Raw genomic sequence first — 16,802 nt, 5'->3', positions numbered from 1 at the left:
TTGCTAATCTAGCCTTTGCCTGAGGCTATCGGGCAAAAGCCTCTGTGCCGGGCCTGGGCGGGGCGGGTCCCACGGGATCAACAGGGCAGGCCGGAGAGGGAGAGCAGTTATGGCCGCTCTCAGTCCTGTCCCGGGGGCTCTGCCTCTCTGAGTCCCAGCAACCGCTGCAAACCTCGGAGAGAAAGCTGCCTTCGAGTTCCGACCGAAACCAGACAGTCCCGCTTCTCCCGTTTGAGTCTGTGCCCCTAAAGACTCGCCCGGATCTGGAGCTCAGAGTCTGCGACTCCCTCCCGATTGAAAACGCCAACTGCGCCCTCCGCCGCCAGCCCGCTCCGCGCACTCCGCACCTCAGAATTTGACTTCAGCACTGCGCCTCCTCTGAGTGTCCGTATGCGTTACTCTTTCCTCCTAGTTGTAGGACTTCCACTCAGCCAGCGTTCCTGTGGGTCTGGGTGATGTCCGTTCCGTCTTTTAGTTTCACTTTTGAAGTGGTTGTTCGAGGCAGCAAACTCCGGCGTTAACCTATGCCGCCATCTTGGTTCTCCCTTGGATTTTTAATCTTATCACATATGATAATTTTCTCTGCAATACTTACTATAAATTTTTGTCTCAGTGTACTGGCTCTGATGTCTAGTTCCATTTCAAAGAGTGCATGCCTTTGTCTTGTTTGTGGCTTTACAAGGCATTGCTTCTATGCTTCACATTTAAATATGCCTTTTTTCTTTCTATATTTTTGGCAAATACTTTTTATTAGGTTAAGGAAGTTTTATTCAATTAGTGGTTTCCTAAGTTTTTAACATACCAACTGAATGGTACTAAGTCATTTATAACAAAAAGCAGCTTTGCTCGTTAAGCCTGCCCAGTCTTCTCGGAGGACTTGTTCTTATATTTGGAGATGCAACTGGGAAGCTGTTCTCCATCTTTGAACCTGCTTCCTTTTCCTCCTCAGCCTTGCTCAGCATCAATCAGGGAAAGCCCTTTAACTTCAATCACCTTTCGTTGGGATGCTGTTCAGCTTTCAGAGATTGGCCCAATCACAGAAAGATCATAAGGGCCTTAAAAATTACTTCCAATTATTTCACAGACAATTTGCAAGAGGTCAAAATCAAAATCAGAAGCCAGGCTATAATTGTGGTCAACACACAGATGAAGGGGTAAAGCTCTCTCAAGATTCTTGAAAAGAAGCGTGAACATGTCTCAACATTCCATTCTCTTCAAGCTCTTACCTCCTCAGTCAGTGGTTCTCAACCTGTGGGTCGCGACCCCTTTGGGGGTCGAACGACCCTTTCACAGGGGTCTCCTAAGACCATCGGAAAACACATATATAATTACATATTGTTTTTGTGATTAATCACTATGCTTTAATTATGTTCAATTTGTAACAATGAAAATACATCCTGCACATCAAATATTTACATTATGATTCATAAAGTAGCAACATTACAGTTATGAAGTAGCAATGAAAATAATTTTATAGTTGGGGGTCACCACAACATGAGGAACTGTGTTAAAGGGTTGCGGTATTAGGAAGGTTGAGAACCACTGTCCTTAGTCAACGTATGAGCTCATCCTGCAAAAATACTAACAAAATGTACCCTAAAGCTTCCAAGAGGCTGAGACAGATGGAAGAGAATTTGGGTGTGCATTCTTACACATGTGAAGAAAACTACTTCCATCACTGAAAAGACCTCTTAAAGTATTAACGATTATGGACTTATGAACAAAGATTTAGCAAAAGTAATTCCTGGGGCCTTATAAAAATGAAATGACATTTCAGTGTTCTTTCTGTGGGAAATGCAGTGCTGAACAGTTGGCTTTTCCTTCATTATTTCTGTGCCGCAGCTACTGGAGGACACTTTATATTTTAGTCTTTTTCTTCTTTACAGCAATTAAGGGGGGAAATAGTTCTTCATACTGCTTTCAAGACACGTTACATCACTAGTGTACCTGGGAATGGAATGGCTAGGCTGTGGGAGAGCTGTCCCTTTCCCCACCCCCCAAGACAAAGTACATGTTGTTGGAGGATTCCTCTCAGCCAATAGACAATGCTTGACTATTTCATCCTGAGTACTTTATATAATTTCTGAAATGTCAGAACGTCTTATGTAGGCAGCATCTCCCTGTGTATAACCAATTAACCTGTCAAGTCCAACACCTTTTTGAGAGTCATTTTAAAGCATGATTTAGAACTTAAAATCTTTTTCAATCCTAAAAAGTTGTACATCATCTTGTACTCTGAAAGTCATACAGGCATGCCACAATGTGGTGGTTGGAGTGGGGATGTATGGGGAAGAAACGTCGTTCTAAGGAGGCAAAGAAAAAGACCAATTCGGCAAGGGAGCGCAGTCAAATCCAATTTTCCCACTCATCTTTATTAACACTAGAAAGACTGAAATTTAGTATATACCTATATTGCCCAAAAGCCATCAAAATGACTGCATTGTGAAAGAATAACTAATGTGTAAAGAAATTTGTTTAAAATTAATTTTTAATATTTTTTATATTACTTACAGTTATATAACAAGTTATTTGACATTTCTTTCATGAATTTAGGGCACAAAAGAAATAAAATAAACAACTAATTAGAACAAGTATCACTGCATAAAGATTCGAATAACAAGTACTAGTTTAGCTTATTGAGCAACTGCAACTTATCAAGTATCAACAATTTATCATGTACTTGTATGTTATCATGTGCGGTAATCGAAAAAAAATGAAAACTGTTATTTCAATACAGAGCCGAACTGGTCATATAAGAAATTTACTCAATTCAATTAATAAGAGTCATTTGATTATTTTGTCGCGAGTGACATGTTAGTGAAAAAGTTATCGGTCGTGACATTTCTTCCACAGCCTGTATATGGCTCCACAAGTTTCAGAACAACGTGTTCACTGAGAAACATTGACGATGGTTGTTGTTCATCTTTTCCCAAATAAGGAAAACCATTCAAATCGTAAGATTTGCTTGAACTTTTCTCTGGCCATAGTTTTTCTAAAAAATTCGGGATCCTACTTTGCTGACCATAAATAACTGAGTTTTAAATTTTTTGCCTCATAGGCTCTACGAGCATATAAAATCCCAATAAATGCATGTATTTCCGGTAATGTTGTTGTCCAATCGTTCCTCAAAATTCAGCGCCCTTCTTCTGTGCACTTTTTAAAAAATTTCCCCAAGCAGTCAAAATGACTGCTTTCGGGCAATCTAGGTATAACACATATATATATACCGGAAATGAAGGAGGGGGAAGTAACTACAATTATTAATAAACGCATTTATATGTTGTATAAAAAGTCACAAAATTCTAAGAAATTCTGTCATTATATACCTCATTATTTTTCTAATTGAAATTAAAAAGCAGTCAAAATGACTTCCTTGGGCAATCTAGTGTTAAAAGCAGCTGGTTAATGACTTGTAGTAAGCAAATAAACAATGTCATTTATTTAAAAATTCTCAATGGCTTTCCCCTTTGGGTTGTTTTCTACACAAAGTAGTTATTTTATGTATTTCCTTTCATAAATAGAAAGGTATTTGCCTTTCTGATTTTTCACTTTGATACCTTCATTAGTATCAGAAACAAGGTAGGTCTAGAGCAGTGGTTCTCAACCTTGGCTGCACATTAGAATCACCTGGGAATCTTTTAAAATCCTGATTTCTGAGCCTCATCCTCCGGAAATTCTGTTTCATTGTTATGGGGTGGGGCCACAAAATTAGTAACAATGAAACAGAACTTCCACGGCCCAGAAATCAGGATTTTAAAAAGATTCCCAGGTGATTCTAATGTGCGGCCAAGGTTGAGAACCACTGGTCTAGACAGAGTCTGATATTAAAATGAAAAGTGCTCATCTGTCCATTTTTTCTAACAGAACCCAAGAGATATTACAGATACATTTCAAACTTCGGCTACGTCCAAAACTGTGACTCTTCTATATTCCCTAGTAGCAGATATAGGAGATCAGAGATCCTTCAAAAACCACATTATAAACACAAACACATGCTCAACTTCTTGCCGTAAGTTTTCTTCTCCCAGGAAACCTCCAAGCATCTACTACTTACCTCGTCTTTTATATAGCTGTTAGGAAAATTTCTTGATACACAGGATTTCTTTGAGAACTGTAAAAGTGTGGTGAGATTTGTCCCCTATCTTGTATTTTCTAGGTTAATAGCTGCCAAGTACAGTAATAATACTGTCTTTAGCCACATTTAGAGCTATAGCGCAGGGAAATACATTCCTTTCAAGATTATCCCCTCTATTTTAACAGGAACGCCAAAACGTTATACTGCCTTGTAATGGGCTTGAAACCGGTTAGGAGCAGAAGGATGTGAGTTTAGAATTCTTGTTTCTGAGGTAGAACAAATCCTTCCGAATGGCTCCTTTTTTTGCTCATCCTGTGCCATTCTTTCCCCCCACCGCCTCCCAACCAACAACCCCTTTCCTAGCCCTGGAGTAATACTAGTCGGGGATGGTAATACGTCTAGTCCTGTAATACACTGTGAAATCAAACACGGCATTCCCTAATGAAAGACGAAATTTAAGGGGAAAAAAGAAAGACCCTCCTTTGGAAAGTTGCTGTGTGGTAAAGGGGTGCATCAGGGTATCGACTATCTTTACAACTGAACACTTTCAACGTTGAGAAGAAACATATAAAAGAAAACTGGGCTAGCACAGCCTCCAATACTGCTAGTCTTCCTGGTTCTTTAATCTTTTAAGCTGCTACCAGTGAGCTCAGACGCCCGCTCAGCTGCCCTTGGTAACCACCAGGTCTAACCGGCCCCAAGCCGACCAAGGGCCGGCGGGACCGACCCTCCTCCGCTTTCCAGCAGCAGCAGGAGGAGGCGAGACACAACCTGGGTCGCTGGACGCCACGCCCCCACGAGGGGCGGGGCTGCCTCTGAGCCACTTCCTCCGCCGAGGCCGGGGAAGGGGCGGGCCTTGCGTGACGTAATCCAGAAAGCCCGCTCTGGTTGGAGAACATTTAGAAGCGATCTGGGCGGGAAGGAGGCGGAGTCTAGTTTCCCGGGGGACGGGTTGCTTGTCGGTCGCCTAGTAACCGGTCGCGGCAGTATTGGCGGCGGCAGCGCAGGCCGCGGAAATCTGTGTGCTGGAGCCCACGCTGGGCTCCTTCTGTCTGTTGGTGCGATGGCGGCCGCCGCGGCAGTGGTCACGCCGTCGGGTTTAGAGGATGCGGTGTCTCGGTCCCATGGCGTCGGGGCTGGGGAGGCGGTCGTGGAGCGGGGGCCCGGCGCGGCCTACCACATGTTCGTGGTGATGGAGGACCTGGTGGAGAAGCTGAAGTTGCTCCGCTATGAGGAGGAACTCCTCCGGAAGAATAACCTGAAGCCCCCTTGCAGGTGGGTGCCCTCGTCCCTGGCACCTGGGTGCCGCCTGGGAAGATGCCTCCCTCCTCCGGCCTTTTGGGGAGCGCCTAGCACGGGTTAGCAAGCACTTGCCTCCATCTTCCTTTCCTGGAAGGGGCACTTCACCCCAAACTTGGCGACGGAGGGCCGCCGTGGAACTCACGGAGTTTTGACTTGCTTTTTAGTAGAAAGAATAAAGTTTTGAAACAGTAGAAAGGATTGGGAGACAGCTTGCCTGGTCTTTAAAGCACAAACGCGACTCCACAAAATAACAAACTTTTTTTTTTTCTGGTTATAAAATTAATAAAATACATTGTAGAGAACTCAGAAAAACACAAGTAAATTTGTAGAAAAATACCAAAATCACCCGTAATCTCATTCCCAAAGATGAAGGCCGTTATCGTCTTAGATCTACATTTTTGTTTTCCTCTGGAAGAACCTGCCCCTACGGCCAGTAACCATGGGTACCCAGGACCTTGCTGAGCACTTTATATGCAGTTTTGTGAACTTGTTAACTAGTTGTTGTGGTCGAAAGGACCGCTGCCTTTGCAATAACAACACTCTCAGAAACTGAGAACTGGAAAGACAAATGAAATGGCAACGGCTGGAATTGTCTCTTTGTCGTAGAACCTAAAGTTCTGTCGTTCTGGTGGGGAAAAGTTCATCAGATGCTGAAGCCAGTGCCCTTGGTTGCTGAGGATAATGGGCAACTAGCACTTTGTCCTCCCATCGATGTAGCTTAGCGATTGACGTATAAATAAGTGTTATAGCTTTTCCTTCACATTAACACATGCTTACATTTGTTTATTGTATAATAGACAATTTAGGTTAAAAATCTGTAGTACTTTCTCTTAAGGGCCATAGGTAGGGTCACATAGTTTCCCTTAACAGTTTTGATCTCATTCCCTGCTTTCTTGCAATAACTTGAATTATAAGATGAGCAGGCTTTAGGTAAACCGCCCGTATTGCCAAGTCTGTCCATAATAGAAGAAACGTTAGAGGGAGAGGTAGTATTGTTTGATCCATGGTGGAAATTGTAGAATTGGGAGTTATTACGTAAATGAATTGATCAGGATAATATATACTATCAACGTTTTATGCTAAAAAATGCATATTTTCTCTAGTATATTTTTTAAACTAAAAGAAGATGGCCTTAAGGTTCTTATTGATAAAACCTCTGCTATTTCTTCAGGAGTGCCCTGTGGTACTTTGAATCATGGATTTGCATGGAGATATCTTGGCTTAATGATTCTCAACATGTGGTCCTAAGGGCAGCAGCAGCACCTGGGAATTAGAAATGCAATCCCACAGGCCCCTTCTGGGGTCTCCTATATCAGAAATTCTGGGGGTGGCACCTACAAGTCTGTGTTTTGACAAGTCTTCCAAGTGATTCTGAGCGTGCTGAAGTTTAAGAACCACTGCCATAGGTCAACAGAATGTGTCAGAATCCATTCCTCTTTTCTGGAATTATCAGTCAATAAGAAAAAGATGAGTTGTTACCAGTAGGTGCTTCAAAAGGATTGCAAATGTACCTGCCAGGACTTCATGGGGTTACCTGCACAGATTTTATGACCTTTATTTCTTTGCGACTTTCTGCTATCTTCCAGAACATTTATACTTATCCTGCAGGAAAAAAATTGGGAAACATGAAGTAGACTTCTGATTCTTATGAAAGATAGCTATAAATACAATTAGAAACATAATAATAACAGCTGCACATAAAAAAGCAAAATAAGGCCTTTAATTAAACTGAATTGAATATTTTTGCTAGCAAATTTTATTTCTAACATGTTTAGATATAAATCATATTGATCCTCATAGTACTGTTTTTAGTTGGCTAGATGATGTGGCAAAAGTCAACAGATGTTTCTTAGATTGGGACTGTGATATTCAGTGGTTCTTAATCCTGGCTATATCTAGATCTATCTAGGAAGGTTTTGAAGTATACCAATATTGGGGCTTCACTCCCAGAAGTCCTGATTTACTTCATGAGAAAAGAACTCTTTGGTCAGGTAGCAACAGTTTGAGGAGTTTCTTGGATGACTCAAATATGCAGCCAGGATGAGAAAAACTGTTGAATGGAGCTGATAGAGTAGAAACAGTAAGTAAAGTTACCAGTGACATTGTAAAAAATGTAAAAATGCATAGTGAATAATCATTAAGTTGTTTTAAAATTCTGAGATTCTCTTAATTTCAAATTACCATTTTCAGTAAGTACTCTCATTAATTATTCCTGACATAAATTATTTTGGCAAACGTTCTATATGCTGTGTTTTAGAACATGCCCTGCATTTTCTGGTGTACGGTTTTTGATCCAATATTTTTTTGGACAGTAGTTATTGTCCTAATCCTGTTGATTAAAAACTTTAATGTGAGTACTGTGGATTCCTAGAAACTTCGAGTGTCTTTTGATTTTAAAGCCATTTGAAAAAGAAAAAAAGTCTTTTGGCAATTTTGTACTCCACTATTTAGATGTGTGTGTATAGATAGATTTTGCAACATTTCATATTCCACCCTCCCCTCTTGTTTTGAACAGACATTATTTTGCACTGCCTACCAACCCTGGCGAACAGTTCTACATGTTTTGTACTCTTGCTGCTTGGTTGATTAACAAAGCAGGACGCCACTTTGAACAGCCTCAGGAATATGATGACCCTAATGCAACAATATCTAACATATTATCTGAGCTTCGATCCTTTGTAAGTGTAAACAACTCTCTTCTTTCTGCATGTTCTCAAGTTACGATTTTAATATTGATAATTCAACAACATAAATGCTAGCCTTTTAGATGAACTCTCTGTGAAAAACTATCTGTCTATCTCTACACACACATTTATATGCATACATAAATCCATACATATAACATTACATCTGGATTTATTTTCAGGTAAGACCTAAGAATAGTTGATATTATAACAATGCCACTTCTAAAAATGCTTAGCGTGTACCCTTTATAGCCCAAAGTAATAGTATTTTTCTTAATCTTGATATGTCACAGAGATAAATTTGTGGATACTTAATTCTCCTTAAAAATGATTTTAAAAACCACAACTAGGAAGCTGAAACAGTCTGTTGAAAGAGAACTTTGATTTAATAGACCATGATATCAGTTGTACTTTCCATTTCTGACTTTTCTTGGGTACTCTTCACTTCTAATTTTTTCTGGGGATAGGCAATAAGAATTTTTGTCAAACATGTTATGTGTTTTTGATAAGTGAATCACTCTGTCCTGTATATGGTTGTTTGATGATATGATACCAAGCTAGTAGTTGTACTGGTTTTTACCCTAACCATATCAATTGTTTGTTCTGCCATGATGAGGTCTTGGTGCCTTTTAACTTGATACTTTGACAATAAAAAGTCTTCATTTTTCTTTAGTGTTTTATGCACGAATGGCTATAGAGATGGATTTTTAAGAAACAATGTAATTACAGTTATTTTTAATCATATTTGTAAAATAGAGAAATGATTAATTTATTCAGTAATACTTTGCTTAAAATATTTTGACATTTGGGATATAAATAACAAGTAATATCCTGTTTATCTTTTGTATTTCAGGGGAGATCTGCAGATTTTCCTCCTTCAAAATTAAAGTCAGGTTATGGAGAGCATGTATGCTATGTTCTTGACTGTTTAGCTGAAGAAGCATTAAAATACATTGGTTTCACCTGGAAAAGGTAAATATTAACCAACCTGGCAATCATAGTTTTATGTGTATAGCTTTTTCCAATAAGGGTATATAGTTATTTAATAGAACAGGTAAGAAGTATTTCCTCTAAACAATTCTAAACTGAAAATGCCACGGGTGATTAGAAAAATCAGTATAGACAAAAATTGGAATATCTGGTGTCTTCAAAGCCAATTCTGATATTATTGCATCCCTCCCCTGTTCAAATATACAGTGTAATTATTAAAGGTTTAACTGTTAACTGTCTATCTTTGTCAATTTATGTGGTTTTTTTTTTAATCCCCACCCAAGGATATGTTTTTTTTTTATTGATTTGAGAGAAAGAGAGAGAGAGGGAGGGAGGGAGGGAGAGAGAAAAAAACATCCATGTGAGAGGGAAACATCCCGTACTAGCCCTGATTGGGGATCGAACCCCCAACCTAGGTATGTGCTTTGGCCAGGAATCAAACCTGCAACCTTCTGGTGTATGGGATGGCACTCTAACTAGCTGAACCTCCCAACTAGGACAATTTAGGAAATTTTTTAGAAGTCATTTGCATATATTTATTTCTATAACCAAACATGGTATATGTATACAGATAACTGATAGCTGCAGATTTAAGAAAAAAAATGGAAATCAATATAGTACTTTAAATGGGATTTTTTTACCTTAGCTTAAAGTTACTAGGCAAGAATAATACTGAAGAAGCCAGCTGATACTCTTCTTAGATATTGTTCATTGCTTCTTTCTCTGACCTGAGAGTGTTTTGTTTATATATCTATTATTGTAGTTATCAGATAGTATTCATGTGTACTCTATGGCTGGTAGCATAGTGCTTGGTATATTATAAATGCTCAATAAATGGATGAAAAAATAAAATATTCTGAAACTGTCAATTTATATGGTTATAACTAGTAAATATAAATTTATTCTGATGAAGATTGAGATTATTCACAGGTAGAAATTGTGGAAGGCATTATTCAGGTAAAACATGAGCAAACAGTGATTTTGATTAGAATTAACTTCTGCAGAAAGGTGTATATTTTGTTTCCTGTTAACAGTTTAATGTGTATTCAATTACATTCTTTCAGGTAGATAATCTATTCTCATTAATAGATACTTTTAAAAACTTACTCGACTTGGTTTATCATCTGGTTGAAGTATATGGAATTACTGATATTCATTTATTTTTTAACTAAAAATGGCTGTTTCAATTCTCAGCCCAAACATTACCACATGGTACAACATAAAGAATGACTACATGATCCACATTACTTTTTTTGTATTCTCATGCAAGGATATGTTTTCATTGATTTTTAGAGAGAGAGGAAGGGAGGGAGAGATAGAGAGAGAAACATTGATGTGAAAGAGAAACGTCAATTGGTTACCTCTCTTATGTGCCCCAACTGGGGATCGGACCTACAACCTAGGTATATGCCCTGACTGGAAATCAAATGTGCAACCTTTTGGTATACAGGATGATGCTCCAACCAACTGAGCACCTAGCCAGGACACATTACTTCTTTATTAGAATCCAAGAAGTTGTAAGTTGTCTTGCTGCATTTAACATTTTAAAAAATTATTAAATCTATTGCCCAGTGTATTCTAAATTCAACAGAAGCTATTGATTTCTCATCCACAGTTTAATTTTATACTTCCTTTGCTTTTGGACATATCTTATTCATGGCCATGTATTGTGATTTGGAATATATCTATATCTATATCTATATCTGTATTTGGATATAGATATAGATATATATGGAAATATTGAAAATAGGAAGTAGAGAATATATCAGCTATGTAATATGTAAATTATGTAGAAGTTACATATTTACAGATGATTATTTTATGTATCTAAATATACCAAAATAAATCCTACAAGAATATTGCTTATGAGTTTTCTATAAAAAAATAGGAAATTAATTTTTTTAGAAGATTGATTTGGTTTTCAGTAGTTTCTTAATATTTAATGTTGATTTTTATATTTTGTTAACCTGTTCAGATATGAACTTATTTTAAAATAAGTTTCCAGTATTTTTAATATGGGAATACGTATTGTTAATCTTGATGGAGAAATAATTGTCCAATACTTAATGTTAGGACTACTGATTTGATTTTGGAAATAAGAATAAAGCTGGAGCCCTAGCTGGTTTGGCTCAGTGGATAGAGTGTTGGTCTACAGACTGAAGTGTCCCAGGTTCAATTCCAGTCAAGGGCACATCCCAGGTTGTGGGCTCAGTCCCCAGTTGCAGGTGAGTGGGAAGCAGCCGATCAACGAGTCTCCCTCATCATTGATGTTTCTCTCTCTCCCTCTCCCTCTATATTTAAAAAAAAAAAGAATAAAGGTGGAGCTCTTCTTATTCTACAGAAATAAATTTCAGATCGATCAAAGATGTAAATATGAAAAATGAAACTATAAATGGTACTACTAAAAGACCAAAGGGTTGTGGCATGTGTTGTGTGATTTTAAAGCTAGAATCCATGCACAAAAAGGTTGCAAAGTCAATGTAATAAGAATTGTAACAGTTGTAAATAGCCATGATTATCCTATACTAGAGGCCCAGTGCACGAAATTTGTGCACTGGGGGAATTCCCCTCAGCCCAGCCTGCGCCCTCTCCAATTCGAGACCCCTTGGGGGATATCCGACTGCCTGTTTAACCCGGCAGTTGGACATCCTTCTCACAATCCTGGACCACTGGCTACTAATTGCTCACCTGCCTGCTGGCCTGGTCGCCCCTAATTGCCCCCCACTGCCAACCAGGTTGCCCCCAACTGCCCCCCTGCCACCCTAGTCGCCCCTCACTGGCCCCCTGCCCGCCTAATTGCTCCCAACTGCAGCCCTGCCACGGCCTGCCTGCCTAACTGCCGCACCCCCCTGCTGGCTTAATTGCCTCTCACTTCCTCTGCATGCCGGCCTGATTGCCCACCCCCCACTGGCCTGGTCACCCCCAACTGCCTTCCCTCCTGGCCTGGTCGGCCCACACAGCCTGCTGTTCAGTCGTTTGGTCATCCCTCCCTAACCCCCCTGCCGGCCTGGTCGCCCCATGCAGCCTGCTGTTCAGTTGTTTGGTTGTCCCTCACTAATCTCCCTGCTGACCTGGTCGCCCCATGCAGACTGCTTGTTTAGTCGTTTGGTCGTCCCTCCCTAATCCCCCTGCCGGCCTGGTGCTAGGCAGCCATCTTTTGAGGGTATGAGGGTTAATTTGCATATTACCTCTTTATTATACCTATACTAATAAAAGGGTAATATGCTAATTAGACCAGAATTCTTCTAGATGTCCTTCCGGACAAAGCCACAGTGGCAGGGGCCAAGGCAGAGGCAGTTAGGGGCGATTAGGCAGTCAAGCGAGTGGTTAGAAGCCAGCAGCCAGCGGATTTCAAGAGGGATGTCCCAGATTAGAGAGGGTGTAGGCCAGGCTGAGGTATCCCCCCATCTCCTACCTCCCCCCCGCCCCGCACGAATTTCATGCACTGGGCCTCTAGTAGGATAATAAAAGTGTAATATGCAAATTGACCCTAACGGAGGAACAACTGGAAACGGCCAGTCGCTATGATGTACACTGACCACCAGGAGGCAGATGCTCAACACAGGAGCTGCCACTTAATGGTCAGTGCGCTCCCACAGCGGGAGCTCTGTTCAACCACAAGCTGGGCTGATGGCTGCGAGCTCAGTGGCGGTGGTAGGAGCCTCGCCTGCCTCCTCCACAGTGCTAAGGATGTCTGTGGTTTAGGCCCGCTCCTCTCGGGTCTAAGCTGCAGTTGGATATCCCCTGAGGGCTCCCAGGCTGCCAGGGGGATGTCTGACTGTCAGCTTAGGCTCGATCCCCCAGGGAGTGGGCCTAAGCGGGAAGGTGGACAACCCCCCAAGGGGTCCCGGCCTGCGAGAGGGTGCAGGCTGGGCTGAGGGACTCCTTCTCCCCCACTCCCCCGAGTGCACGAGTTTTTCCTAGTATATAACAAACTAGGAAAATATTTTTAATACAGTTTAGGCTATGCATTAATTTTCTTCAAATATAACAGGTCAAAGGACATAAATAGGCCTTTCCCTGAAAAAGAAACACAGATAATCAATTAAAACATTAAAAAGTATTCAACCACTTCAATGTAAAAAAATACAATTAAAATAAGAATGAGATATTTTCACTTAAATGATTGGCAGATATTAAAGTTTGTTTACCACATTGGTGAACATATGGAAATGGAGTCACTGTTGTTGGAAGTGCAACATTATAGCAATAGATTTTGGCAATATTTATCAAAACAATAAAATGTACAAAGTTGTTGATCCAGCCATTCTACGTGTACAATTTATCCTAATGATATAGACAATGAAAAATATACAATGATGACCTTAGTAATATTGTCTAGTTAGAAAACTGGAAACAACCCTAATGTTCAGCCATAGGTTGTTAGTTGAGTTAATATTATGGTACTGCTGTTAAGTGGAATACATGCAGATAATAGAGACGGAGAGATGTATGTATAGGTACTTAAATTTGGTATATTAGTAAATGAAGAAAGTACATTGGGTAACAATATGCATGGTATTAGCCTATTTGTGTAAATTTATTCTTTAAATTTGGAGATAAGTATTGTGCATCTTTACATAGAAAGTTTCAGGAAGAATACATGAATCATTTAACAGTGATTTTGTAAGTGGGGTGGAAATGGACAAAATCTGTTGTAGAGGAGATCCTTAATATTCCCATTGTATATACCTTTTTGTCCTTCTAGAATGTTTGTTTTCAATTCTCAACTCATATTAGCTTTATTATTTTAGACCAACATACCCAGTGGAAGAATTAGAAGAAGAAACTGTTCCAGAAGATGATGCAGAATTAACATTAAATAAAATGGATGAAGAATTTGTGGTATGAGTGTTACTGAACTTATTGTTCATTTTCACCTTTGAATTCTTTTTTCTTCTTTTAATTCTCCCAGGCTTCCATTTTCTGACATATATTTTATTTCATTTTTCGAGAGACAAGAAGCTTATACAGTACCGTGTTCAATTGTTTAGACCTTTGGTTAAATTATTGCTCATGTTCTCTACTGACTGAGATCTGGATTTTAACAGAGGTTCCTAAATTATAGACAGGAAATAAATAGTAGACTCCTAGTAAACACTGTTAACAAGTATTCATGATCTTAAATAGGTCATAAATAATAATTTAAAACAGAACAATAGAATTTAAGATTAATACATTCTTCATAAGAACACCATTCATTTCTCAGAAACGTCATTATGCTTCTAAAATAAGGATAAATACTAATATTAAAACTTTAAAATTTTAAATGCAGGAAATTTAAAAAATACTCATAATAAATACCAACATTATTTAAATTGTTGGCAGCATCTGGGCTTTTTCCTAGTCAATATTCTATCCATAGTGTGAAACTAAATGATCAAGTGTTTACAACAGACTAGACTAATAAAATGATAGAAGCAAAGGGCTCTTAAAATCAGAGTTAGATTAACCTTGGTTTTTAGGAAGTATAGATAAGATATAAAATTAAAATGCCAGTGTATTTTATTCTCATAAACCAGTTGAATTTTCCAGGTGATTGTACAAATCTATATATATGTAAAAGCCTACGTGACTGACGACTGATCGACTGGTCGCTGTGATGCGCACTGGACACCAGGGCGCAGATGCTCAACACAGGAGCTGCTCCCTGGTGGTCAGTGCACTCCTACAGCCAACCTCCCGTGGTCCCCCTCCTCACAGGAGCTGCTCCCTGGTGGTCAGTGCACTACTACAGCCAACCTCCCGTGGTCCCCCTCCCCACCGCTAGCTGGCCTGATGACTCCGGTGGGGGCCACTGGCCAACCTCCCACGGCCCCTCCTCCTGGCCAGCCTCCTGCAGCCCCAATCAACCCCAATTGCTGATGAGGCCGAGGGACCCCACCTGTCCACAAATTCATGCACCGGGCCTCTAGTTAATATATAAGAAGTATATTTTATATTTAAAGTTAAAGTAATTTATTTAGCTAGTTTATGATACAAAGATATTAGTTACTGCATTGTTTTATCAAGTGCCGGAAATAAACATTAAAGATCTTAGGTTATATCTAAATAGTAGAATATAATGTCTCCATGAAAAAATTTTTAAATGTATATTTTTATGGATTTCAGAGAGGAAGGGAGAGGGAGAGAGAGAAAAAAACATCAATGATGAGAGAGAATCATTGGTCAGCTGCCTCCTGCATGCCCCACTGGAAATCAAACAATGACCTCCTAGTTCATAGGTTGAAGCTCAACCGCTAAGCACACTGGTCAGGCTAAAATTTTAACACTTGTGAAGAAGTGTAAACTTCCAGTTATAAAATAAGTTATAAGGATGTATTATACAGCATAGGGCAGTGATGGCGCACCTATGACACGCATGTCAGAGGTGACACGCAAACTCATTTTTTTGGTTGATTTTTCTTTGTTAAATGGCATTTAAATATATAAAATAAATATCAAAAATATGTCTTTGTTTTACTATGGTTGCAAGTATCAAAGAATGTCTATATGTGACAGGCACCAGAGTTAAGTTAGGGTTTTTCAAAATGCTGACACACCGAGCTCAAAAGGTTTGCCATCACTGGCATAGGGAATCCTATATAATAAAACGGTAATATGCAAATTGACCCTAACAGCGGAACGACTGGGAATGACTAGTCGCTATGGTTCGCATTGACCACCAGGGGCAGATACTCAATGCAGGAGCTGCCCCCTGGTGGTCAGTGTGATTCCACAGGAGTAGCACCGCTTAACCAGAAGCTGGCTCATTCCTGGCCAGCGCAGCAGCGGTGGTGGGATTGTCTTCAGCCTCCACGGCAGTGCTAAGGATGTCTGACTAATGGCTAAAATTTTAGCCTTTGGACATTTCCTGAGGGCTCCTGGGCTGCCAGAGGGATGTCTGACTGCCAGCTTAGGCATCCCCCGGGGAGTAGGCCTAAGCTGGCAGGTGGATATCCCCCAAGGGCCCCTGGACTGAGAGAGAGTGTAGGCTGGGCTGAGAGACCCCTCCCCCGCTGAGTGCATGAATTTTTGTGCACCAGTCTCTAGTATAGTTAATAATATCATAACTATGTATAGTGACAGATGATTCCTAGACTTACTATGGTGATCTCTTCCTGAGGTATGTAAATGTTGAATCACTATGTTGTACAACTGAAACTAGTATACAGAGTCCTCAGGTTACCTCAGACTTGATGTACGTAGTTTTGTGGTTACATCACCATCTCCCATTTATTTATTAATTTACCACAAGTAAAGGTCAGGAATTGTTATCTTTCCTTTAAAATTTTTTTTACTGTTTCACTTCATTACTGCTATGTATGTGCTCCATGTGAGTGATGTAGGTGCTTATGTAGGTGGGTTCCAACTTATGGTGAAAATCACGTTACGGTAGGAACAGATGTCTGCGGTAACCCGAGGGCCTACTGTATTATTGTATCTATCCTATCTAATAAAAGAGAAACATGGTAATTAGCCGTACGTCCGCTACCCTTCCCATTGGCTAATCAGAGAGATATGCAAATTAACTGCCAGCCAAGATGGCGGCCGGCAGCCAGGCAACTTGAAGCGAACATGAGGCTTGCTTACTTCCGATGGAGGATGCTCCAACGTTCCCCGTCTGCCGCTGCCGGCCTCTGAGCTGCAACTCTAAGCAACTATGTAACAAATATAGAAGCTAAACAAACCCCCAGAAACCTGCTTTAGTTCCAGGTTTCAGCCAGCAGGATCACAACATTGTAAGCAAAGGCCAGAAACCTACTTTCAGC

The 16,802-nt window shown here is 40.1% G+C and overlaps 1 protein-coding gene across 1 annotated transcript in view; it reads left to right on the top strand.

The window, feature by feature from the left end:
• Positions 1–4,879: 4,879 nt before the first annotated feature.
• IFT57 (intraflagellar transport 57) overlaps positions 4,880–16,802 on the top strand; it is a 67,001-nt gene continuing 55,078 nt past the window's right edge. Inside the window, exons 1-4 of the mRNA XM_006759564.2 lie at positions 4,880–5,350; positions 7,893–8,055; positions 8,915–9,033; positions 13,806–13,896. Of these exons, the coding sequence (XP_006759627.1) occupies positions 5,139–5,350; positions 7,893–8,055; positions 8,915–9,033; positions 13,806–13,896 (585 nt within the window). The 5' untranslated portion in view covers positions 4,880–5,138. The remainder of the gene's footprint in view (positions 5,351–7,892; positions 8,056–8,914; positions 9,034–13,805; positions 13,897–16,802) is intronic.

Source organism: Myotis davidii, unplaced genomic scaffold (assembly GCF_000327345.1).
Source record: "Myotis davidii unplaced genomic scaffold, ASM32734v1 scaffold16, whole genome shotgun sequence".
NCBI classification, from domain to species: Eukaryota; Metazoa; Chordata; class Mammalia; order Chiroptera; family Vespertilionidae; genus Myotis; species Myotis davidii.
This window is presented reverse-complemented; position numbering and strand designations above follow the sequence as displayed.